The sequence below is a fragment of the Epinephelus fuscoguttatus genome, linkage group LG2 (genome assembly GCF_011397635.1).
Source record: "Epinephelus fuscoguttatus linkage group LG2, E.fuscoguttatus.final_Chr_v1".
Taxonomy (NCBI): Eukaryota; Metazoa; Chordata; class Actinopteri; order Perciformes; family Serranidae; genus Epinephelus; species Epinephelus fuscoguttatus.
Genome location: NC_064753.1, coordinates 14648628 through 14676030, shown reverse-complemented (window position 1 = coordinate 14676030; position 27403 = coordinate 14648628). Strand labels below are relative to the sequence as shown.

At 41.2% G+C, this 27403-nt stretch overlaps 1 protein-coding gene across 1 annotated transcript; it reads right to left on the bottom strand.

Moving 5' to 3' along the window:
* Nucleotides 1–94: 94 nt before the first annotated feature.
* tent4b (terminal nucleotidyltransferase 4B) lies at nucleotides 95–27159 on the bottom strand. The gene is made up of 12 exons (XM_049560378.1): nucleotides 26239–27159; nucleotides 11271–11394; nucleotides 8929–8975; nucleotides 6407–6527; nucleotides 5401–5508; nucleotides 4450–4578; nucleotides 3969–4182; nucleotides 3741–3867; nucleotides 3442–3545; nucleotides 3061–3272; nucleotides 2738–2884; nucleotides 95–2482 (listed from the first exon to the last, which is right to left on the bottom strand). Exons 1-12 carry the CDS (start codon nucleotides 26799–26801, stop codon nucleotides 2324–2326), a joined length of 2055 nt encoding a protein of 684 aa, XP_049416335.1. The 5' UTR covers nucleotides 26802–27159; the 3' UTR covers nucleotides 95–2323.
* Between the last annotated feature and the right edge of the window lie 244 nt (nucleotides 27160–27403).

Below are 27403 nucleotides of genomic sequence, written 5' to 3'. Positions count from 1 at the left end.
CAACATGGCCTTTACATTGCAGCGTTCACACATAAGCAGAGAGACAATAGTGAGACTCAAAGGCAAAGCAAGAACATGTCGGAACACGCGTGGGTTTTAATGGTACTGTTTTTATTGCATGAATTGGAATAGCTGCAGAGAAACAATGTTTCAGATGAGTACAGTTGGGTTTGAAGCCTTCCTGCAGTGAGGAGAGATGGTCAGTGGACATTCAGATGGCACGGCTAACTTTATTCACCTCTCTCCCTGTCCGTCTGCCACAAAACCAGCGCTTACATACTGCATTTAAACCGCAACTGTAGCACACAGGGGTGAGGATGAGGAGGAGGAGGAGTGGGGATAGAAACCGTACTTTGAACACCAAATATAACTGGCTGTAAGTTAGTGCATGGACTTATCAAATGTGCTTCAACTGTCTTAACACCGAGGATTCAACGTGCTCAGCGGTGAGCATGACATTCTGTGGAGTAATAATATATCATGGAAGGTGGATTTTATTGCTGGTTACTTGTCTTTGTTTTACAGTGGGGTGGTTATTTGGGACAGAGACATTAGGATTTTGGTGTGCTTTGGTGTGTAACTCCCTCCAGCAAGCACTCAGCTCGACAGGTTTTCTATGTGCAGCTGCTCAATCGGTTGAAATATAAGAGTATTATCAGTCAAACACAAAAAAAATAACGCAGATAAACCATCCAAATGCAGTATACAAGCCCCAAACTCTGTGGATTCAGACTAAGAGCGATGACTCCATCTACAGGTTAGTTGTTGTACTGCAATGACAGAAGGGGGTGGGTTGACATATTGAAGTATTTGTTGCTGTAAGTTTATAAAATAAAATAAAAATCAACTCCCTTTTAAAGTAAGTAGACCAGCCACATAATAAAACAAAATTCCTACCGTAGGACTTGTAAAATGGTCTCTCAAAGATTTTTCAAAGGAACTTGGTCACTCAACTGTCACTGAAAAAAAATAATAAAACATTCCAATGAAATAATAAAGGTGGTAATTTTACTGTACCTGATCATCGACTCTTCCCACCCCACCCTCCCCACAACTTATCCTACTTCAAATATAGGACTCAAAGATATGGGCTCTAATGTTAATAATACATTTATCCATACTATGTTCATATAATTAATAAAAAAATAAATACATTTAACAAATACAAATGATTTTTTTTGCAGTGGGTAAATTACCAAACGAACAGATTATCACCCACAGTTGTATTGTTAACACGTTTGCTTTTTCAAGTGTAGGATTTCTCAATAAAACCACTATCACCCCTAATTATTTAAACCTGTAGTCTTAAAGCCTCTACACTGGTGTGGCTGTGCTATCGAGCTGGGTGAGAGATCAGGCTCCCCCCCCCAGTCATCTATAGGGCTGTGCGTGAGCGTCAGCTCACTAAAGGCTAAATGTTAACACTGTAGCACACTCACAGAGAGCAATCAGGAGTAAAAGTAGATGCTGATGATGGATGTTGGCAATGGGACCCAAACCGGCTCTTGGCTTCGGCCAAAAAAGCTTAGGGCACAAGATGTGCACGTTTACATGTCTTCAATCGGTATATCTTGTAAAAAGGTCATATGAAACATTTTCTTCTCACTTTTTTTTTTTTTTTTTGCCATTTTTTGCTTATGCGTTTTTTTGTACAAATCTTTGTATAACCTGTTTAGACATAACAAAACAGATTAAACTAACAGAAAAATCAACCGACAAAAAAAAATTCATGCATAAGTTATGTCCCACTCTTACTGATTGCATTTGTAAGTTACCATCTTGATAAAATCTGTGTACATGACATTTTTGTTTTTGTACATTTTTCAGCCATTTGCTTTTTTTTTCTTCTCCTTCTTTTTTTTTTTATATTCGATAAAATTTTTCATCATATTTTCCAGCCAGCAGTTCCAGGTATTGCTCCAGAGTAGATTCCAGACACCCGACCTGTCTATTCCTGTACAGCAGGAGGCGCAAGAGGCATGTTGTGTAGGTGCTGGCTGTGGGAAGGAAAAACCGCTCCATAAAAGAAGCTATTGGGAAGCAAATGAGCATTTATCCTTTGTGATTTCAGTTCAGGTCCAAGAAATTAAACCCCATTTCCTATTACAATTCGTTCTTTTTTTTGTTCTTTTTTTACGTCTGCTAGAAATTGTTGCTTGTCGCCCCAAAAAGCCGGACAGAGAGACATATACTGTAGATGTTTTAATACTTTTAACAACCTCCCAAGGCTGGAGTCTGGCAGCAGAAGTGGGACAGGACAGTCAGTCAGTTGCAGACGAGGATGGGGGCGGGGCTTGGGGGGGGGGGGCAGGCAAGGTCACCCCTATCTGCAGAGGTCCTCTTGTGTCGAGTCTCGCACATTTTTCCTCTTCTTGCTGTTGCCCTGGTGGTGTGGCTTGTTGCTCTGATGACTTTTGGTGCTGGAGGAGGAGCTCTGCTGTCCGTGGTGGCCGCCCTTATGGTGTGAACGAGACATCCTGGCCTGGGGAAATACGATGCAGAAAAGAAAAATCAGTTCCTGCTGGATTTCCCTTTGATATTCAAAATAATACACTGTAGCATGGTAATGGTGGAGATATAATAAAACTATTTCAATATTAACTAACTGTACACACTCACTTTTATATGATGTGCTCAGTGAAACATTTAACAGCTCAGGTTTTCTGTCTCTTCCTTTTTTAGATCTTGTGGTGCATAAAGTGTTGTATGTGTACGTACAAGCTAACGCTGAGCATACCTTTCCTCCCTTGTTGCTTCCAGATGGAGTGCTGGTAGTGTGGCTCTGTGTTCGGTTATTGTTGACAACTGCAGACTTTTCTCTGTGGGCGCTGGAGCCCCTGCCAGACTGCTGCTTGGCTGTCTTACACGGCGTGCCATCAGAGTCCTGGGGAAAAACCAACAAAAGAGTACACAGACTGTCAAAAACATTCAGTCACTAGGAAGTTTTACTCGTGAAGCTTTAACTGCTCTCGATAAATGGTAAATAAACATGGAGTGAGTAATTAAAATACTAATGGATAAAGTATTCCTTAAGGCTGTGTATGCAGCTGCGAGACTGACCGCATCGCTGGAGCTGGAGGTTGAAGACGTGGAAGAAGGCGAAAGTGGAGAAGAGGAGGGAGAGGAGCGCAGTGAAGGGGATGGAGAGGAGGAATTGGAGGAGGTTTTGCTGTGGGGAGCCGACGGTAGAACTACAACATCATCGTCATCATCCGGGACGTTGTTGTTGCACTCATCAAGCTGCTGGGACTCAAACAGTGTCACATCATTTCCTATAGAAACGGAGAGAAAAATGTAGACACAAAGGTCAACTCATTCCAGAGTCTTATAGAGACCTGCTACTGTCGTTCAAGCCTATACCAAGTAAGATAAATTAATAAATAAAACTTCAAGAAATATTTTATTAATTTAAAAAAAAACTGTTAAAGAGTTAGAACGTACTGTTGAGTGGCAGCTCATTCTGAGACGGGCTCCCCCAGTTCTTTCGGATCCATTCCCTATATTCATCCACTTCCTGCGTTACTCGGATTATTCGGCCAAGTATGCTGTGACAGGATACAGAAGGATATATGCTTGTTATATCAGTGTTTATACATCAGTCTGACAGCAAATGTTACTGGTAATGACCTGATATTTTCAGTATGATCAAATAATTCCAGCTATAACAACTGAAATACTCTAATCTCGTGGTTGTCGATATAAACAACAGTGACAGCATATGACTTAATATTCAATCTTACCTCTCAGTCTCATTATTGGGATAGTACTTAGCGATGGGTGACACAGCGTGGCTGAGCACCACATAGGCGTAGTCGAATGCCTGCTTCACCTGCATGGCACCGTATGAACTCCGACCAACATCATTATCTGTTGGACACAAAACAGATGGTCGGTTTGCGTAAACACGAGAACCTGACAACATGCCAATACATGCAATTCCCTTTATCTTTTGTGTTCACAGTTCCTACCTGGCTGCAGTGGGTCCTCAATGTAGAGCATGGAGGGCCTGTAGCCATCCATCATGTTCTTCTGAACTTCGTCTTTGGCAACGTAGCAACCTCCATCTTTTATCCTGATGCCTGTTTTCAGGTAGTTAAAGTGGCGACCGTAGAGCTCGAAAAATTCAATGAGCAGAACACCGATGTTGATGTTGGGACTACAAACATCCTCCCTGTAGTGAAGCTGGAAAATACACAGTACGAGCGGGTGTCAGAATTATTGCAAACAGAGCAAATAACAAGTCACTGTTGAGACTTTTAGAGGGAAAGATAATTTACTCTGAATACTGCATTTAGTTCTGTCTCCAAATTTTTTTGTTCAGAATTGTAGATATTTTTGTAATCCAGGTGTTCAGGAGTCAGTTTGCAAATACCGTCAGTTATTAAAAAAAAGAAGATCTAGATAAACAATGAGTTAAAAGTAATAAAAAAGCATTATAGTGTATCTGACCTGTAGGAAGCTGACAGCCATGAGGAAGAGACTGTAGGAGCCAATCCCACCAGTAAACACCTCATTGAGGTCCCTCTGCAGTAGGAACTGCTTCAGCACCAGGACCAGGTAAGGCAGCACAGGGTATTTCTACAAGACAAAACACAGACACAGTAAAAAACAGAGCAAGTAATTGATGTTGTTGCCTACAGCACCCTCTAGAGGATGACAGGAATGTAAAGTGTACAGAGCATTTTTGGTGGCCTGTCCAACTGATCACTTATATATCTGAGGCCCACTTGAAACAGTCAAAAGTTTGATAAGAATGTTAGTTCAATGAAATAATTACACTTTAAAGGTCCCATATTAAGCTTATTGTTAGGTTCATACTTGTATTTGGGGTTTCTAATAGAACATGTTAACATGCTTTAATGCTCAAAAAACACAGTATTTTTTTTACATACTGTCCACCTAAATATACCTGTGTTAATCTTCTATCTGAAACACACCGTTTTAGCGCCTTCTGTTTAAGCCACCCTCCCGAAAAGCCCAGTATGCTCTTTCTGTGTCTTTTTGCATGTCTGCACCATCTTTGCAGCAGCAGAATGACTGTAATGGCACTGTAGCAGCAGTTTCTATCTTTTATAGTGTAGTTGTCACATCACAACTTCAAGGAAGTCCTGACAGCTCGGTTAAAGGCGTAATTTCTGAATACAGACTGTGTGCATTTCTCTGTAGATTGAGTTCGAGTCCAGCCTGTGGCCCTTTGCTGCATGTCATCCCCCCCTCTCTCTCCCCCTTTCACACTTAACTGTCCTGTCCAACAAAGCCAAAAAATGCCCCCCCATTGTGTACAGTTCAAACGTCAACAACACTGGCTACAGGTGGAAGGTTATGTATTCCAAGGATACATTAAAAATCATAAGAATTCAGGAAATACTGCAGAAAATCCACTTATGTTGCAGACTGTACCTCTTTGAATTCCTTAATGAGCCGAGCAGCTTTAACGCCACTTTTCACATTGAAGCTAATGTCCACTTTGACCTCAGTGAAGGAGTCTGTCAGTTTGATGATGGGAACCTGGAACACACATTAAACAGGTGATGATACTAAGTCAGACAGGAAACAATTAAATAATCACAACAATCAAACGCTGACATTGGTCTGTAAGACGCCTGTAAATACTTGCACTGTACCACAAGTCTACTGTACGCTGAAAACAAGACATACAATCATACACAAACCCACGTTTACTGATCTAATCCTCAACTACTTGAGCAAATATTGAATGTGCTAATCTGCTATTTAAAATGCTTAACAAAAGTGACACTTAAAGCACAAAGAAAAAGCTTTATTCATATATCTTAAATCCTGAAATAAACCGAACTCAGATGGAACAGAAAATCCGATCCATGCCCAGTTTATAAAAGTGAAGTGGCTGATAGAAAGTTGGGAGTGGTTTAAAAACATGATCAGGAAGACATTAGAAATCTAAATCAAAGTTGTAGTTCCAAGCAAAATACACTATCAATATTGTGTGTGTAACACTGGTTGATATAAACATATAACCTAACTTTGGATGAAATTTACTCTTTGTTACCAACTCTAACTTGCAGTGAACCCCTTGAGGTATTTCCCTGGTTGCACATGTCTGCACACATGCCTGAATACAAGGCATGTGCGCTTACCAGTGTAGTCAGGGGTTTGGAACTGTCACAGCAGCGTACGTTGATGTGATTACAGCTTGTGAAACTAACTGACAACTAACATCAGAGGCCTGGATGTGACAGTTAACATCACATAGACTTATGACTGAAACAATGATTGTTGACTATTATAAATCATCAGACAATTTTACATGTAGACTTACATGGTGTGTGAAACGCTAGCAGATCAATTTAACTGACAGGAAAGACTTCAACTTTAAAAGAGTAAAACCAACATGACAATGCACACTTGTGAGTGAGTGCAGTCTTACCGTTGCTTTGTCCAAAACTTTTATGGAGTTCTCATCTGCGACGTTCCTCTTCCGGAGAGCCTCTTCCAGCGTCCAGAGCGGGAGGGTCTCCCACTTCCCGAAAACTACCAAGTCAATGTCACTGGTGAAAGAGAGACATGACAGGTGTCACTTATTTATTTATACTTATCATACTACACAATATACAAGAGCAACTCATACAATAGCACTGAGGGCATGGAGAGTACATATCTCTTTCTCACATGACCAAATATTGACTCCAAAATGTGTAGTATATCACTTCCAAAACAAACAGAAGCACAAATCACACATGATCCGACATCAGTCACCACTGATCAGTCCGTAAGGAGCTGCACAGCGTGGCTTTTTAAGGTAGATGTGGTAACTTTTAAAACATGAAACATAATCTTCCTCATACAAACAAAAAGCACACCCTTCATCAATTCAGCACACTCAGTGGTTTTGCTGCCACAGCCTAATTTGGCCTGCTATGGCCAGCAGTTTATGGTTACGGTATGGCTATTGCTAGCAAACTTGTGATAAAAAAGTGCTGTGGAACTGACATTAACATCAGTTTGCTGACTTTATGACTCTTTTCTTGAGGTGGAACTGACCTTAAATACAGTACAAAGGAAACCCTACAGCAGCCATTTTTTAAATATCCTCTGCATTGTAGCTCACTGCAGACAGGTGGTTTTGCTTCCCTCTTGTGGATGAGCAAAGTGCAACTTCAGATAGAGTTAAAGGAAGCCAATCAATATGTGTGTACTATTTTAGCAGTGCTGTGTGTTCACTACATACAGAATCTTACCTAAAGCACCCACTACAAACAAGGCACACACACACACACACACACACACACGGGGTCATTGTACCACCTACAGCTACACCAAATTCTGTTCTCAATTTCAATACTTGACAGTTTCTCTAATGTTTCTTTCAATATTTATCAGTTACTTTGTGTTACTTTTCCATTTCCATATGAACCACTCTTCACATCGGGCATAAATTACATCCACCGCACAGCACTTATTTAAAGACATCGTTTAAAAGCTCATTCACCTGCCACTCCCATTTTTTCCTTCTTCCAAAACAGTAGTGAAGAACACCATATGCAAGTGCCAGGGGTTGTCTTTTCATTAAAACAAAATTATGACTGGTGTGTTAACTGCATGCCAAATTAATCAGAGAACACAAGGCCAAATTGCTTCCTAGGTTACCTTATGACCTATTGCTGACAAGTAATGTAGCATGTAATGGGCTTTTTAAAAAAAAAAAAAAAAAAAACAGAATCCAGCACAGTGCCCACTATACATGAAACGCACCACTGGAGCTGCATGACATCACTTCCAGTAAACTTCACGAAGAACACTGAGGGAAAAACAGCATCATCAATCTATTTTAACCGAATATACTACAATATAGCTCAGCTAAAGATGCAAAAGCACAGAATCCGTCAGCAGGTTACCAGGTTGTTCAATGCCGAGCCTGTTTGTAACCGGTACCGACAATGTTATCTCCACTTCACCTGTTCAGCTAACTTTAGCAGTTTATGCTGTCCAAACCACAGACACTTGGCCTGTTCATGAACTCACAGCGGTGTGCCACTGCAGAATGACAACAGGGGAAACACTAGTATGGATATTTAGCTTTATTTGTGGACTTAAAATAGATTTCTTTGGCCTGGCCGAGGTATCTGTTAATACAGCAGCCCACTAACACTGATGCACACAGTGTAAATTACCTGTACCTTATAACTTAAAGGGGAACTACGACCATTTTCAAAATTTATAAATGTCATTTCTATGGTCTAAGACAAAAGCTCAGCTCATTTAGATCTAAAAAAGAAAAACATTCTGTGTGACCACAAGATCAGTCTCCCATTTATTGCCTGTGGAGCAACTTCAGACTTTCCACCCTTTGACATCACCACTATGAGACTTACTTCTCTGGTTTCTGGCTTTGAGAAAGAATTGCTGACGTTCACAAACTTTCCTAGACCATAGAAATAACAGAATAGAAATTTTTAATGTAGTTGTTGGTCCCCTTTAAACACAGGCAATTACACTCTTGTTTCCAAAACAACAGAAGCACACAGAAACCAATTTGAATTCACGCACATCACCCGCTGACATGCATGCGTCCACTAACAGCTTAGCTCCATTTAAGTGCTCAGTGTGCGGTGTCAAGAGTCCACTAATCCTGGTGACATGTCTGTGTGTCTGTGTCCGGCGGTGTGGGCGATGTGTGTTTCTGTGTACGTGCGGCTGAGTGTCTGTTGCAGGCCTCTCTCGGAATAGAGTTCTAAAAAGATCCGGGATCAGCGGCGCTAAAAATTACTAAACCACTTGATCCTCAAAACAAAAGCAAATAATGATTCCCTGGCTAAACGGAGCACTTTCTCCACAACAGGGTTAAGTATTTTTGGTAGGAGGCCAAGTCAGAGTCACAGTTTGGCAAAGATAAAAAGAGCAAGCATGTGTTTAAATCTCTAGGCTGGTTTAGAAAACCAATTGGCTCACCTTGTTGGAAGATAAAGACCAGTGCTGAAACTCCCAAACACTTGGACCTGCAGAGATAGGGGACATAGTTAGACACATATACATCTTTTGGGGCCTTTATTTTATTCAACATATTACATTAATTCACTTACAGCCTGCAAAACAGCAAAAAACACTTGAACATTTTTTATCATAATGTCTGACTTGTGCATTAAACTTTTAACATATCTGCCTCTATGTTCTGACATTTCTTTCTGATTACAACATGGGCTGGACTGAGGGCAAAATGTGTCACCAAGCACACATCAACTTGGCTTTGCTGATTTTCCCACGCTTGCCTTCACTACTACAAAAACCTGTTCTCCAAGCTGCATAAATATCACCATTCTGCAGCCCAACATAGTGTTGATTTAATGACAAGTCCAAACACACTGCACTGGCGTGGCTCAAAAAATACTTATTAGGTGTAAAAGAAAAGAGTGTGTAGTGTGAATAGTTTAAAACCACATTTCAAGTGAGGGATTAAAGTCCAGGCTGACTTCAATGAAACAAGCAAATCCTACTTTTAATTGGCCATCTTGGAAATCAAAACTGGCAGGATGTTTACACACAAAACAGTCCTTTTAGCCACTGATCTCTTAACCTGCACGCTACTGAAGTGACAAAAATATCTCCAATCTTCGACCTTTTTAATCTCCCACAGAGCACAAATTGGTGTCTCAACAGAAATAGAGTTAAGCCTTGACCCTACCTTTACTCCCTTAAACCACCCCCCTACGCTTCACATCAACCACTAGTATAAACTCTGGTTTACAGCCCAGTCACATGTCCAGAGCTAAGCTGATTGCAGAGCCATGTTTGTGAATGAGTGTGTACTAAGTCCTAGTAAGACTTCTGTGAAGGCTGAGGTAACTACAGGTGGCCACAAAGCTCAGCTATGTTTGGCACACTCCAGTAAAACACGTACTTGTGGCATGAGTGTGGTCAGTGTGAGGTTCACAAAGAGTTTCAAAAACATTTCAAATGCTCCACTGAGCAACAATAGAGAAGCTTTTGTGGACTTTTTTTTTCGCTACAGCCGACCTAAACAAGCTTCCATATATACCTGGCAAGATTGGGATCTGGTGGAAACATTTGTGAGTCTGGTGGACGCGTACGCATCTAAGCTCATTGATTAAACAAGCACCACGCTGAGCGGATGACCAAATTGCCCTTGCTCGCTCCACACTGGAAAAGGAATAAAACTGGGCAGGCTTTGGGACAGCGTTGTGCTCCTTAATTTGGGAACTAAGCTCACAGCAAACACACTTTGAGGCACGCTGCTCTATCAGCAGGATCAAAGTCAGCGTGCACAAGGAATGCCTGAGGTGGCACTGATAACATGGCCCAAACAGAGTACTGTGCAGCATGGAAATAACAGAAAACAACAGGATGCTTTATGAAAGGCTCAAGCTGGCGCACTATGGTGGCTCATATGCTAACTGTGGTAACTGACGGTTGTATGTTATACCCATCGTCCACCAAAATTAGTGCATATGTATGTTTTGTTTGTTTGTTTGTTTGTGTTTTGTTTTTTAAACGCAGGGAAACCCAGAATTTGGCAATAAAACTCCTTTTCTGTTGCCAGTAGATGAGTATCCCCCTCAATTTTTTCCTGGTTTGTCATCACAAACACCCCAGAAAACAGGGGTAGTAGACAGCAGAATGCAGCATGGAGGCCAGTGAAAATGATACAGTGCCTACTTCTTTTTTGTATCTGGTGTTCATTCAGTCTTTCTTTCGAAAATACTGTCAGAGCACTGACTGGCCGGGGACGGACAGTATTTATGGCTTAGATGACAGAGCACACAAGGCTAAATTGTCACAAAAGTTACCAATGTTTGCGCTGGATAATGGGGAGAAATTTATGTGTCCACTTGGGTGTCATGTTTTTCATCACTGCCAACTGGAGCTGAAGTCGATAAATACCCATGACTACAGCAGCACCATTTGTCCTGGGAATGAATGCAGATTGTAACCTTTCCCACTAAAAACAATAGCCAGATGATAGTAGGTGTTTGCGCAGTGGGAAAGGCCTTTTTATAGGGACCACTGTGTCCAAGGTAGCCTAGTCAGAGTAATCAACCAGTCCAACAAACACTATGTTCAGTGTTTATAAATGCCTGACTATTTTCACTACTTCACAAGTGCATTCATTTCTGCCAAAACAAAATAACCTCTTTTAAAGCTAAGTAGCTATTAGATTACAGCCAAGATTTCTAGCAAACAGCTGGGGGCAGTTCTCTGTCTGGTTATTAGTGGGGTGCTGAAAAAAAGAAAAAATATCTGCTCAGTCACACCCTGCGATCCAAACCAATATGTACCTCAGCACTGGGCCACAGGTCGTGGATGACTCCCTTGATCCTGTCCACCACCTCCAGCCTCATCTTCTCCTCTTCCGGCCGTGGGGAGATGTACTCGTAAAAGTCGTTGACCTCCTCGTGCAACCTGCAGAGTACACAGAACACAGTGTTGTGGGTTCTTTGCATATAGACAGACCTCAAGAACAAACATGCACACAGACAGCAGGTACTATACTTTTCTACACTATTGGGTTGATGGTGATAAAGCACAGAGGAGACCAATGAAAAAGTCAAACAGCTACTGTAACTGTTTACTATCTTTGAACAGATCAATTAAGCCAGTTCGTTTTAACAATCCAAGGCTACTGAGAATTAGCAGCATCGCATATCACACATTGATTTTAGCCACAAGACAGAGGGAAATGAACACAACCAGGGGTGCTCCTGTTTTCTCAGTCCAATCTGTGCACTCCCTGCTAGCAGAGCAAAAAGACACAATGAGCAGTGCCAAGGGGTTGAGTGCCAACGGTCACTGCCACAGATACAGATGTCAGATATTGAGTCACACTGACTCAATGTTGGACATAAAGTAGATAATAGCTGCGTCCTCTTCTCTCTACTTGCATATTTACACACAAAACTCCTGCATCTAATCAGATAAAGCTGACCTCACTGTGTTTCTCCTCATTCCTCCGTATGTCTGATAATCAAAGCTCTGAAATCAAATAAATGATATTATGTTTGGTGATGGGGGTGTAATATCCAAAAAGGTTAGCAATAAAAGGCTTGTGACTGAAAGGTGTGTGGTTCAAATCTCCAGGTCTGTGGGCAAAAATGATGCAGCACAAACTAAATATTAGCTGTAGCTCCCCCTTCTGTGTGATAGAAAGGTGCAACAGAGACCGGAAGCTGTAAGCAACAAGCATTGTGACCAACAGTTGGAAGACTTTTTGTACAAGGCAGACTCAAGATATGGATTTCTGTAAGAGTAGAACAAAGAAAGCAGGGTGTTGCCAAAAACATCAACTTTCCCTTGGCAAATAAAAGGAAAAAAGGATCCTGGGGAGTTTACACAATATTTCCATTATCAGCTTTCCTTAGGAGGTACAGCTAGAATCATGCCTATCAGCAAAATTATTGGTTGGAGTTATTAGTTTGACTGGTGTGCTCTGTCCTAATGAGTCGTCTATCAGGTGTCTGATACCAGTGGAGGTTAATAATTACTGAAAACAACAGGTCATTTTTACCAGGAAGACAGTGACAAAGGTTTGTCAGACAGGGTTTTATTTTCCTCAAAGAAGAGTTTTTAGCGTTATACCAAACCAACTATTACTTTTTTTGTGAAACAGTAGGGCTGAGCAAAAACAAAACAGGAACCCCTACTGTGTCCCAGTGTTATGGCAGTAAAAAAAAAGTATCAGTAAGGGCAGGCTCAGCAAGGGTACCGCATTTGTCCTTGGAACAGGTCGCTCTGCCCACATGCGCTGACCTTTCCCCTGACCAGTTTTGTCTACATACACATACACAGGGACAAGTCTCTGTGGGCGGACAAATAAGAACACAAACATGCCTGCACACACATATACACACACACAAGCATGTCCACATGCATGTGTGCACAAACAACCATACAGAGCCAGACCAGGCCAGTAAGAGGCACACTCCTCTTGGCAGACGACGGAGAACGAGAGAGGAAAAGTGATGTTTCTGTTTTTAAAAATAAAATAGGGCAACAAAGAAAACCCCACATGTACCACAGAAAGTTGGACAAGAAAAAACACAAGCAGTTACCAAAACTGACTGACTGTTGTTTGGATTACACCCCAAAGGGCACTGTATGTGTTTCTAGTGTCTGGGTTTTACGTAACAAGAACACTTCACCTGACAGCATTCAAAGTTGACTGGGTTTCACCTTTATTATGTCTTGGGTCTCAGACACTCAGTCTGGCAGAAGCCCAGGAAACAGATGCAACACTGAAAGGTCGCTGGTCTGCTAACCAAGTAGAGAAAATATGTGCGGAATAAAACTTTATTCGCCCTTGCCAAATGCTATCATGGCGTCCTTGAGAAAATGAACTAACCCCCAAGTTTCTGCAGCGAAACTGCAAAGTGGCCAACAGTATAGCAAGACCGTGATCAGACCAACAAACACACTGCATTAAAAACATAAGGTGCTACTATACTGCTACAATTTATTATGAAATAAACTGGGAGAGTAAAGGTTTGTCAAGACACCAACACACTACACAGCAGTTTATATTTAAGAAAGTTAGCAAAGTTCTCAGTTGTCTCAACTAGGCCTGGAAATAATTGTTAATTTCATAATCAATTATCAGTCCATGATTTTTTTCAATAATTTTGTCAATTAATTAGAAATCAGCCAGACTAGAAAATGTCACAAATTGTAAAAATCAACACGTTTATTATCACAAAAGGAGACCCTGCAACTGGGTTATGTTTGCTTAAAAAAATGACAGAAGCAACTTCTTAAATATTAATATTCAATGTCAATAGAATAAACAAATAAATAACAGCCTTATTATTTCAGCTCTACTTTCAACACTTCTGAAATAAACAGTAAAATTAGCATGTTACAATAATTACAGATGGCCCAGTTCAGAACAGAGTCATTTAATATTGGTTATTGGCCGATAATGAGTCCCATCCATTACAATAAGCCTGGATTGCCTCGGATATTGACCCTTAGGATTGGCTCAGGAAATCCCAAATTTGAATACTTGCAATATCAAGCCCGAGCCAGCCATTTTTTTTTACCACTGAACCTGTATTTAGGGTGTGCCAAGACAGTGGTCTCAGTGAAAAGAATCAAGAGGCTGTGTTATAATATGCCCTGCTATTGTTTGTCTGAGTGTGGACCAACTGGCTACTCACATGACTGAATGTAGTAAATGTAAATGTGGGCTGTTACTGAAATGCAGATAAATGGAAAGCTGAACTTCAAGCAGTACTTGCTGTAAATAGCCACTATGTTAAGTCCATGACTACATCAGGTCTGTGTTGCATATTGTATCAGAACTGTGCATCCGCCCACACAACTCTCACACAAATACAACCATTAACTGAAATGGTGTTTATATCTTGGAGAAATCTTCAGAGAGCTGAACACAAATCAAGAGAGTGTATTGAATGACATGAATTAATTACACTGACTTCCTTTGTTCAGACCAAGAGGGGGGGTCCAAACAAAGGCCGCTGGAAACTGAGTTTCTATTTGCTACTGCTATGTTTGTGTATTAGTTATGTCAAAAAATGCTTTAAACTTTTACCTTATGACTGGGCAGATTGAGCCAATGCTTTAATGTCACACCTTTTTTTCTTTCTGATAACATTGTTTTGAATTTGATTTTTGTTTTTGCTCATATTATGTAAGTTTCAGTTTCCATTTGTTGCCCCTCCTACAACATAGCAACTAAAAACCACTCTAAATTTTAATGACCTAATCTCTTTTCCCTGTGCACACTGCACAGGCTCCAGCCTCTGTCGCAGAAACATTAGGTTTCATTTAAGTGTAAAAGGAACTCAGCAGCTACAGTCTGTATTACTCATAAAGCATTAGTTTTGATTTTAGAGAACACACCTCTCTGACACCTCAGCCCAAAGCCGAACACCAATTCAAGCTAATGTAATGCGTCGTAATTGAACTGAAGGATATAATAGGTTTGTGCCATGTCAAATACCATTTAGCTTTAAAGTGTTTTCAAACCTTCCTAAACATCAAGCTAAAAGAAGAGGACATTTATCTATCATAATCTTTCCAGTTTGCTTCTAAAACCGACATCCTGTGACGTGAGTATTTCTTTTCCACAACAGCGCCAGTAGGTTTTGTTTCAGAGCAAACAAGCTGCTACTGCTCCCTTGTCATCACGTGTTGGGAGCAACCATAGAAATCACATCTCATGCCCCACCTTCTAGGATCAAGTTTCATCTCAGTCCTGCACCTGCCTGGGGAGCACATGGACCCTTGGCACTGCTTATCAAATAATCTCACTTGCCTATAACATTGTAATGTTACATAATCTCAAGGAACAGATTTCCAGAGCTAAAGCTCCCAAAGGAGGAAAAAAATGTTCTCTCTCCTTCTTAGCACTTCTTCTTTTCCTAACATTTCCTACTGGCATGATTATTGTAGTGTCACTATAATGCTGCCATTCATGTTTACTGATAGCCTGTAGCGTTAGTGCTCTTGCAGTTACAGCTTATCTTTTTTGAGTTGATTTAAACTGTATGTATGTATGACTAACATCTAAATAAAGAATGGCAAGGAAGGGGAAGTTGGCTGGCTTCTGACAACATGAAAGAAACACACTGAGTGTCGATGGTTGGAAGACTTGTTGTGCTTCTTTGTCTAAATTTTGCACCTCAAACCACCATCAGAAGACAATAAAAAAATTCCTACAGCCCAAGCTGATGTCACTGATATCTTGTTTTGTCATACGTCATAATGTTAAGACAAGAAAAAGCAGCAAATCAACACATCTTAGAAGTTGCAACCATCAAGTATTTGGCATTTCTCCTGGAAAAATACTTAGGGCCTGTGTCCGCAGAGCAGGGTTTAAAATGGGCACCCGCCACTCGTCAAATGCGGGTAAAAATATGTTTTAGCAAGTAAAATAAATAGGTCACACGCCATTGGCAGGCTGCTGAAATATGCCGACTTTGCTATAACTTTCAACATAAATGCCAAACAGTAAGACAGACACAATTTACAGCTACAGCAGATCTACTGATTGCGTTTCGAATTTCAAATTTGTCCCTCGCTGTCCACTGTCATTCAACATTTAAAAATGTATCATGTTGTCTTGGATACCTACGCTCAGTCAAGAGAAGAAGAAAAAAGGAGACAAAGAAGAAGACGACAACGAAGAAGAAGAAGTAGTTAAAAAAACAGAAGAAATTAAAGATGTGGCGACACATTGCGGGTGTGAAACCACAAAAACAGGGACAATTAACAATTAACAATTATCTTCATGCTTTGTTCTGTTCAGTGGAAATCTGTTGTAGTTAAGGTCGTGATTGGGAACAGCTCAGTGGCCGGTAAAAACACATTTTGGCTGGTAAAATTTCAAACCCTACCTGCCAAAAATCTAATTTTATACCCTGCCACAGAGCATTTTTTTCTGGGCGCTATTGTCTTTTTCCAATCATTCCCAATGAGAAGAAGGCGTATGCAGCTGCATGCAACCGCCCAGAGAAAAAGCATCTTTTTCCAAGCGTTCCAGCTTTTTTTGTGCAGCTGGTCCAAGCACTTCTAGTTGAAAATCTCTTAACTTTTCAGAAAGGTACTTTTGTCTACCGTCACAACAAAGACGGAGGCGCCAACAGACTGAAAAGCCTATTCGCTGGAGCAGATTGGCTGGACACTTATGTGGGATTTATAGTTGTGCGCAGACCCTACGCACGCAGCCTATGCATGTTGCCTATGCCATTGTGAGCATTTTTACTTGTGCGGTGGTGTGTCTGTCACTCTGCAGTTACACCTCTAAAAAGCGAGGCGGTGGCAGAGGTTTCTGTGAAGTGCTGTAAAGTTTAGTTGATTCAAAACACACCCAAAACACACATTAAATATGGCTAAATAGCAACAATCGCAAGCACAAGTACACAAATTGGCTTCACCATAACTCGCAGCATTCACAGACAAACACTTGTGTTAATCCGGACACAATTTCCCCACAAATACAACATGCTATTGTTATTAGCACAAGCCTATGGCATTTTACATTGTATAAATTAGCCTAGCAGCTAGTGATCTTTCCCTCTTCTCATATAAAACCAGGGACAACAGCAACATTTAACAAAGGTGATGGCACACAATTTAGCTCCATTACAACTCACAAAGTTCACTGACAAAACAACTGTCTTGTACTAAACACATTTTCCAAACATATACAACATGCTAATGTTATCAGCACAAGCAAATGGCATTTTACATTGTATAGATTAGCCTAGCGTCTGTCAAGATATTGTTGTCATAGAAACAAAACCCACATATAGCACGTCATTTAAAAAAGCACTGCAATGGTTTTTCAATGAAGTGCTGGGATGAAGCGCTCCCTAGCGTTCTGCCAGCACTTTTCTGCTGAGGAAAAACGCTATGTGGATACAGGACCTTAAATAATTAGTAGATCAATATCAAAACAGTTGCGTATTAATTTTCTGTCTGTTGGCTCATACATTAACTAGTCGCTGTAGTTCAACACCAATCCCTGTGGTGTCTTTTTTAGATTTTGTTGCACAATGCAGATAGTAGTTCATGACTAACTAAATTAATAAATAAGACAAAGCTGACCTTGGTATGAGATCAGAACTCTGCACATAATCCATTTATGTATTGGTGTTGGTGTTGGGAGACAAAAAGAGGGATCAGTGCATCCCTGAATCTAATATAATCCCCTTTTTCAACTCTATTATGCATATCATCATGTTTTTACATTATGAGATATTGTTTCACAGTAGGACCCTCGTCATTCCTACAGAGCCTCCCCATGAAGGCACCGCAACACCTTGTCAGAGAACCATAATTCAGCCTTTATTTCTCTGAAAGGAGGGGGAATAGGAAGGCAACAGAAAGAGGGAAAAGAAAATGTGAGGAAGCGGAGGTAAAAAGAAAAGAGTGAATGGTGGAAAGCTGGTAAAATATAGTGAAAAAAATTAAAGGTAGAGGGCCAGATACACACATAAGGTAAAACAGAAAAAGGGAGACAGAGGAGAGAAGGGATTGGGTGTGGTGCTGAAATGCCTTCATGTGAACGAGAGCCATCTGTTAAGTTGGGTAGGATGAAGGAAAAAGAGGTTATTGTCACATCACACTGAGCACTGCTTACTGACTGTTCAGATATTTTGGCCCTGTAGTACAAAAGTGTCTTTCAAAGTGCCTGTAGTATAGCTTTAGAATTGAACACTTAACAACAGGCATGCTGGAAAAAAATGTTCGTATGTCATGAAACACCTGCCTGGAGCATGAGATTGCTGATGGATGTTCAATGCAATGAACAGGACAGTACTATTCCAGAAAAACTCCCAACATCATAATTTTCCTTTGCATGGGCTTGAAAGTTTGGGCTTCGGCATCCTTTACAACAAAAGCGGGCAGTGTGTGTTATGTGACACGGCTCCGTCTAGGTTGACAGGGCTGCCAGGAGGCAAACAAGTCACATCACACACCGCTTTTCCAAAAGAGGCCAGCCGCAAACAGAGGCAGAGGTGTCGATGTCTCGCAGATGGCAGATTCATTAATGTTTCATCAATGAACTGATCTGGGGCGCTAAGTGTTGGCCACTGGGACAAAACAGATCAAGTTACACAGAAGCCCAAACACTGGTGACTGCTAGTGGGCGGCTTGGTCACGCCTGAGTGATGCAGGGGAGTACTGTGGTCAAAACAGGAACAGCTGGACTATAAATATGGTAATACTAATGCCAGGGTGATCATATTGTGTAGAGGGGTTGGCGTATCACACCAGTAGGGCATCAATCATTTGTTAATTGTCGGAGCTTTCTAAAAACTAACTTTGCAGCAACATCAGCTGTTCTGGTAGGAACTAGGGCAGTCACTTTTTATTCAAATTCAAAGTACAATTTATATGTTGTAAAAAAAAAAGTACAACGTGTAACAGCTGTTCCAAACCTATTTCATTTGTTTAATATATTTCCATATGTGAAATAACTTTAATGTAGCTGCTCTTTCAAAGTTTGTATTGATGTAGCTCGACTACTGCCTGCGGAGTAGCTTGTGGCTTCATCAGGGACAGTTTCAAAGTAGCTTTCCCTATACCATGTATCAAAAGCAGCATCATATTTTTATGTCTCTGCTGTTTTGCGATTACTATGTAAGAGCAAAGCAAAGTTACGATTCAGTACAATCTGTCCTAAAGGACATGGGCCCTTTTTTTTGCATCTCTTCAGAGTGAACATCAATACAAATGGAAATAATAACCTAAAACATGTGCTTGATAAACGATTGCACTGCTTATTATTCATTTTCAGATACAATGAAAAAAAAAGAAATTCTTTTTGGTTAATTAAGCATTTTAAGTGTCTTCCCCTCTGTTATGCCAGCATTTCAAAGTAAGAGCTGTAACCTACTACTAAACAACTACTCATTGTCAAAGCCCAGTCACTCTGCGCACATGCTGAGGAAGGTCACAGTCTGAGCACATGCTATGAAAAAAAAAAACCCTAGAACACTGTGTGTCGCTTGCTGACTGCATCGGTCTGGAGCATGGGAAGGCTTTTCATTGGACAGGAAGAGGAAAAAAAAGAAAAACACATTCCTCACTACACATGGCAAGGCTGAGTTATGGAAAGCTGCCCACACGTGCTGTTCAGACGGGGCCTGTTTCACCTACAGTCCAAATGACCAGCATGCAGGCCTCTCTCTCCGCAGGCTTACATGCTTTGGCCGAAAGCCAGCCAGCGAGCTGAGAAAGAGAGAGGAGAGCGTGACATAGATGTCAAAGCCAGCAGAGGCCGGATGAACCACAGTTCTAATAATGGTGCTACAGTCACAGAGGTGCTATCTGTGTGCTAGAGCTGGGAATCATAAATCTTCAAAAGACAGCCGCAATAAATGGCGATAAAAGCATAAGCCAGGGCTACTCATCAGTGAGCGATTAACTGCACATTTTATTGGCCTGCGAGTGATGTTCGGCCTCACCACTTGAAACTAGCTGCTAACACCAGGCTCTAGTAAAATTAATCAAGTATAAGTTGCCCTGTCATTACTACCATTTCAGGCCACAGGAACAAACTGCTTCACATAAGTAAGATATTCAACACAAGTGAGGATTTAAGGTTGCAATGAAGATGCACAAGAGCAGAAGCTCGTGCCTTTGCAGGTATGCATGACATTCAGGGAGTAGCACAAGAACGACTGCATAGTTAAAGTGGCCTTGTGCAAGACAGTGACGCTCTAACAAATACTTTGACTAGGGTTGGGTCAAAAAACGTGGTGCTATGCGGCCGTTACCTACTGGACCGAATCACAACATAGATTTCGACGCCTCGTTTCAGTGCCAGATTATCTGTGTAGCAAGGGAGAGAGAAAGAGCGAGCGAGTGTGTAGGTGACGGTGATGCATGACAGTGAGGCCGCTGTGACCAGAGCAGAGTATGAAGTTATACACAGCAGTGCAATGTGACTACAGTTTAGGCTGTTTGTCAGTGAATTAATGCTACAACTCCTCAAGACCCAAGCCAAGTTCCCATGTCTCACTTGCCTCCTGCCAACTGAAGTGAAGGGGGTTAGCAAGTGAAGTTAGCCTCACATTGAAACCTGACCAGGCTCACTTAAGGTGGACTGTTAAGGTGGACTAGCTATTCTCATTGCAGTGACAATGTCAGCTGCTCTTAAACAGAGAACAGAGAAATGTCTGGCTGTTGAGCCTCTCCTGAGTTAGAGAGACAATTATTGATCCAAACTCAAAATTTATTTTGCTGTTTTAAGTACTGAAACTGTTATTTTGGTTTGGAGTATTGTAGTTAAGTTAGGTTTTATTTATTATGTGAGTCTGTTATGTTTGTATTTATTCATATATTCAAGGATACTTTAAACCTTTAAGATGTAATATAATGTTTGATTTCAAGTTCAAATTTGCCTTTGCAATAAAAAAGCGATTCTTTAAAGTCACTGACTGTCATTTTTTTATGCTTTTTTTTTTTTTTTTTTTTTTTAAATATCGTTTTAAAATATCGTTTTAGCATTGGTATCAGAAAAAACTCCAATGATACCAAACCAACTCCCAAATATTAATTTGGTGAATTGTCCCTTGAAAACTAGCAACTAAACTAACAACGTAATTCAATGAAAGAATACTGATTGAAAGCTTCTAAAAACTGCCACACCAATGGGTTTTTGGCTACAAGCTCAATCACAACAAACAAGAACAGACATAAACCTTTAAAAAGGAAACAAAAGGGCAACAGCCATGATACTGCTTAGTAATAATAAGGGTGATTATTATTCATAAAAGACAGTGCCTGCTCAAGCTACCATGTGTGCTATAAACTTAAAGAAACACACCATTTAGCAGAGAGAGCCTGGCTAAACTTGCCTGATTTAGCCTACAGTAGCTTATAGCAAGTTAGCTAGAACGAGCCACCATTAGTCTTACTCCCAATCTGAATTAGCCATTTTCTCAAGTTTCTAGTGTTTTCTCACAATGTCAGTTTCACTAAATATATGCACTGGGACTAGGACAGAATTGTAACACTTGCTATCATGTTAGGTAGCATGACTGCAAACCATTCAACAGTGGTTTTGCCCTGATATTTTTATGTTACCAGAGAAGCAGTGGAACTGTATTAGCTAAAACACTAGCTTCCGCCATTTCTGGACACTTTGTGACGACCCCTTTGAAAATTAACTCTTCGGACAGTTGACTATCAGTGCAAATTTAGAATTTGGAAGGTGGACTATTGCATGCAATGTCTCAGTTAGCACCCTCTGAACCCGGGTTGTGGTTTGACCCACACATCACATGACACAGTAATTGGGGATTCCAGCTGGTGTCACCCGTCAGTAATGTTGTGTAAAAACCACAACTACTTCAAGGCTTCAGATTTCAAGACAAGTTGTGTAGTGTGAACAGAACAGCAATCTGACAACTTTTAAAGTCGTGTAGTGTAAACTTTCTTTTAGTATGGCATGTTATTTCAGTGTTGAACTGTGCTTGTTTCTTCTCCTTGGAAATATCAGATCAACTTAGGTGGTTAGGAAGTTTCCAAATCAACCTCAGAATTAGAGTAAACAAGTAAGTTTCAGAAGGGTAATTTAGTGGGCCAGTTATACAGAAAAACAAAAGACCCATCTAGTAAATCCACCTATCACTGTGAATTCATTCTCTTACAATGCCTCTCTGTTATAAAATGACTGGAACTTTGGAACGATGCATCTTGCCTACACAATAAAAACCCACAACACAACACCATATCAGAACACAGTCCAACACAACAGAAACGGGCCACAGCTCTCCCAGGCTACACCGACTTCCTGTGCCCATATAAAGAGCCTTAATAACTGTTCTACACCACCAGAAAATGAGGTGGAAACGCTCCCTTAGAACTCCCAATCTGATTGGATAGACGCTGAAGAGGCTCGGGTTTCTCTCTCAGAGGGTTGGCTTTGTTTTGTGGAAGTGAGGCCGTGTGGAGCATGTAAACACTGATCCTTTTCCATAGTGAGGCGGGCCTCTTGCTTGGAGCTTCCCTGCCCCACAAAGACCGGAGGAGCGTAAAACACAAATAAGCACATGCCTCTGCCTCTGTAGCCAACCCCCATGGCCAAATATAGTGTACAAACTGTACGGTGGAAAAAAAAAAAAGCATTTGAACTTACTCCCACCTTCACCCTTTCTGATAGCTGCACTTTTCAAATGCAATAATAGTTTCCAGGTTTGCATTTGCTTGATCCCTAAACCACTGAACCTGACTGAATGGTCAAACCTTATCTTATTCCTAGCATCCAAATGGATGGCATTAAAAGAGTGAGAACAAGCCTAAATGTCAAAAAAAAATGCCAGGTCATGGTATCATAAAAGGTGCATCTTTAGGCAAGAGCCAATGAGGCATGGGAAGAAAGCAATGTGGCTTTGCAAATTTGACAAAACATTAATGCTCATGAATAAAACAGTGCTCATTGATGGCACCCATGATGACAAGGCTAACTGCAGTAAATGAGTAAAAGTATCCGCCATTTAGCTGATCACAGATGTTGTATACGTGCTATTACCAACAGGGTGGAACAGGGTGTTTATCACTCTTCTACGCATCCCACATCCAGAGACTGCATCTCCCAAGCAACCAAATGTATTATGAGTGGAGATTTAACAGTGGAATTAACATAACTTGACAGCGGGGGCTTTTACATCTGCATAATTACTGTAGAGCTATACTAGTGCATTTTGAAATACCCTTCCTGTAATGCCATAGAGTATACAGGCATTGTTTCATCAACACGTATGGTTACAGTAGCATAGTTAGACAGAGAGCCCTCAGTGGTGGTTATGGTGATCAAGGCTCTGAGGTTCAGGTTCTGGTATTAGCGGAGCTAATCACTAAGGAATGCCCTTATGCAAACACAGAGCTTCCATATTACTATAAATGAGGATCAGCCAAACGCTGAGCTCCACACTGGTGTTCTGCTTGTCTACACATGTCTGACAGAGAGGGGCGGGGAAGGGGCAAATATCTGCACCTAAAAGGTCTTTAAAACAGAACCCAACCCACCAAAATATTTCTCCCAATTCATAATATCCAAAAGGATCCCTGGCAAGGAAAGAAGGTCAGTGACTCATTCTCAAGTTAATAAACACCTTGTGCATTTCTCATACATTGTGACCTCATACTGTTACCTACTGTTAAAGGACTAGCTCTAGTATGACAGCTAAATGGACATGCTCCCTAATGAATCAAATCTCACACTCCCTAATTGAAGCAACAGGCTCTAGTTTGTGGTTTACTGAATCATTCACTGAATTAAGGGAAAGCATCGTTCATGATCTGATAGATGCAGAAACACATAAAACATGACCCAAAAAGTACTCAACTTGAATTTCAGATTTGCATGTGCCCTTCAAAAGGCCTTTACAATTAATCATTGCCCTGCTGGTTGGATTTGGTGAAGATTTCAGGTCCGCGTTGCTATTATTCAGGGGTTAATACACAGTGTACACAGAGTAGCAAACATTTGTGTCCTTGTGTGTTTAAAAGGTGACTGAAATAGTTGTAGTTTTCTCACAGAGGAGCAGCTGTGATTAGCTTCAATTCAGTCTGTTACAATCTCTTCAATGACGACTTGTCACTGTTTAATAAGTATGAAAACAAACATCCATAAAAAACATTAAAATCATTAATGCTGCATGATTTGCATGTTCTCTGTCCATCTGTATGCTCAGTATGTTCAAACCCTCATTTTGTCAAAAAATGTCTGAAATCAGTTTTCCTGTGTTGACCTGTCATGCTCCAATTACAATTTCAAAGAAAGCTCTGCATACAAACATAATTTGTAACAAAACTATGTTTGATTGACAAGTCTGTGTTAGCATTTTGAGTATTTTTCCAATATGATATCTTGTCAGCACAGCAATGAAGTATTACCAACTGAAAACAGACTGACCACTCCTGCTGTTCCCAACGAAGGAGCAAACTACAAGTATTTATGGTCACTTTAAATACAAATCAGTTCATTAATGTTAAATGATTCAATCAATCAATTAATCAGTTAGCTAGTGGACTCACTCTGTCCCACATTAATGCATGCTGGTAAGGCAACATTGTTTTAGTATTAGTGTGCTCCCTGCAGAAATCAGCACACATTCCTCTGTGTGTGTACGTACTCGCATACATACTACTGCCATCTAATACCAAAGTGGACGCTGTGGAGAAATCTACAACAAGCACATGGTAGGTGAAGCAAGCTGGAAAAGTCACACATACTGGTTATTTGTTAAAACCTTTTACAGCGTCTAAATTGCCTGTTGCAAAGCATGTTTTTGGTTTCCCACCTGCTTTCTTGTACTTCTCATCTTCAGAAATACTCTGATTATGTGACTATGTTTTGAGATGAAGCGAAAGAGGAAGTGATGAGGGCACCATCAACCAACGAGCCAATCATAAACAGGGAGCTGAACTCAGTGACACTATTTCACATTCTCAGGAGCAGGCACTGGATCCACACGCCAAGCACATAATTTTGGGTGTTTGCAGGAACATCAGCCGGTGATATGAGCATACCACAGGCCCAAAACTAATTTGTCACCCACTATACTCCGGGTTAGCCAGCCTGAAGACAATTCACTTGTCATTACGCAATATTCCTTTGCCTGCTACTAATCAACAGTGTTACGACTGTATTTGAGCTAGTGTTTTTGACACAACTTCCTGCTTGTAAATTATTTTTCAAATTTGATTTTAGGGTCACTATGACCTACAATAATTATTTTAAAACTTTAGGTCATGCTGAACATGCTCACAATACTGCACTAAAAAGGAATTTGTCAACAACATCAACTCTGACTTCTTCTGAAATACTGCTGGCCTAGTATCTGAGGGCTCAAGGAGGCTGGAGGAGAACAAAAGGAATGGTCCACCTCTAGTAAAAGTGTCACTCTTGCCTCCTCAGTGATCCCTTCTGGCTCGGTCTACCTAAACAATTTGTTGTTGACGGACCGGTTCACCCAATTACGCACCTTCCCTAGCAGTAGTAGTCTGCAGAGTTGTACTTTGTCAATGTTTCTGTTTTCAACATTTGCTTTGCAGCCCCTTAATGAACACCATAATGTTACAGGAGCAAGCCAGTGCCTTGTTCTGTTTTAATACCCAAAGGCATTATCTGTTGCGGTGCAAAAGTTGTGTTTTTATTCCTCCACATGAATCTCTGTTGAAAAACGAGCAACAAGAAAAACTAAAAGGTTAAAACTCCAGGATGTTTAAAGGGTTGCCTCAAATTGTGGTTGTCCATGCCAGAGATTTTTGTTTAAAAGTTACCTAGAATACAAGAGTGCTGGAACACTTCCTTCATGGTTTGAGACATAGTTCCTCAAATTCACTATGACATTTGACACATAAATAAAAATAAATAAATACTACTTCTAGTTACTTTTCTACACATATTAAGATAATGATTCTCTAAAAGATATTTCATCCGATTAAATGCCTTAAATTGAAGTTGTAATATGTTGAAAGGTGTATGCCCATTAGTATATTGACTCATTTTCACAGCTCATTTTGGTGTTACTTCACAAAGTTATCCAACTGTGGATTCAGTGGGTGGGGATGAAAAGTGGGTGGGGTTGGACTGACAACCTCAGTAGTCTCCCTGCATGACATTTCAGTGTGCAAGTGTTTAAAATGGGTGAAATACCTCACCATTAACTCCTAGTTTACAGGCTTGCTCTGTGGGAGGCAAGTGTCAGTGTCTCAATCTTCAAAAACAGAGACATTCAATCGACTTTTATTAAACTCTCTCTCTCTTACCCAACTATTCCTTCAGAGTAGTTCCTGACTTTCCATGGCGTGCCCGTGTAACCATCATAGCTCCCTGTGTTGGAGCCGCTGCCACTGTTCAAGAGGCTGGAATTGAATCCGAAAGTGCTAGCTTTGTTGTCTCTTTTCCTTTTGTTGGGGTGCCCGTCTGTCAGCCCCCTCCAAAGCACAGCGACCCCGCTGCCCTGCTGCTGCCCCCCTCCGCCGACACCGCCCCTGCCAGCGGCTCGGTTGTTGTGGTTGCTATTGGTTTCCAGTGGTATAAAGTCCCGCTGTTCCGTTATTTCTCCGTCCCCCATTGAGCCCGACATCCCCTGAGTCCTGGCTTCACCGCTGCCGGTGTTTGAGTCAAGTGCCCCGTTTCTGCTGGTGTGGACGGCTCCCGACGCCCCGTTGATGATCGCTTTCAGGCTCGACGTGCTCTGAGATCCAGTGGTGTAGCTGTTATTTACATGCAAGTACCCGAGCCCTTGTGTCGTCTCCCAAATCTGCATCCACAGGTTGTTAGCTGGTCCACGTTGTTCTGGTTGAAACCAGGCGATTCTCGGATCCATCAAACGAGACTGTAGGCAATCCGCCCCCCCACCCCACCACCGAGCAATGCTCAGCTCGTGTGCAGCTAGCCAGGTCGCTAGCTAACGTTAGCTAGCCTGCTATAGCCTCGTTATAGCTGCTGCTAGCTCAGGTTCTCCGCTGCCCGTTACTTCTAGAATCTAATAAAAACACGTTCCTCGGTAGTGACGACACACAGTTGTCAACCCAAATCATCCACAGGAAGAAAGACAAGGTTGTGAGTCAAGTGTTAAAAATGATGGCTCAAGCCAAAGTTGAGGTGGGACACTGAAGAAACGTGCTGCTGCTACTGCTGCTTGTCGAAGTGCCTCTCTGACCCTTTTCCCCTGATCGTGTGTCTCTCAATGGCGGAATGCACGGTGCTGCTGCGCATGCGCGGAGCGAGTGAAAGGGGGCGGGGATACAATGGTTACGCAACAGACAACTGTTTTTTGTTACATAACGACGTCTGATTTATTATTCTCTCGTCAAAGTGAACTAGACAAGGTGTGAAGTGAACTACAGCGTAAACCCGTTTGATTTTTTTTCCATATCGCTGCACAGATTTATGACTACACTAATAACCCTGCTATAGTTTACATAA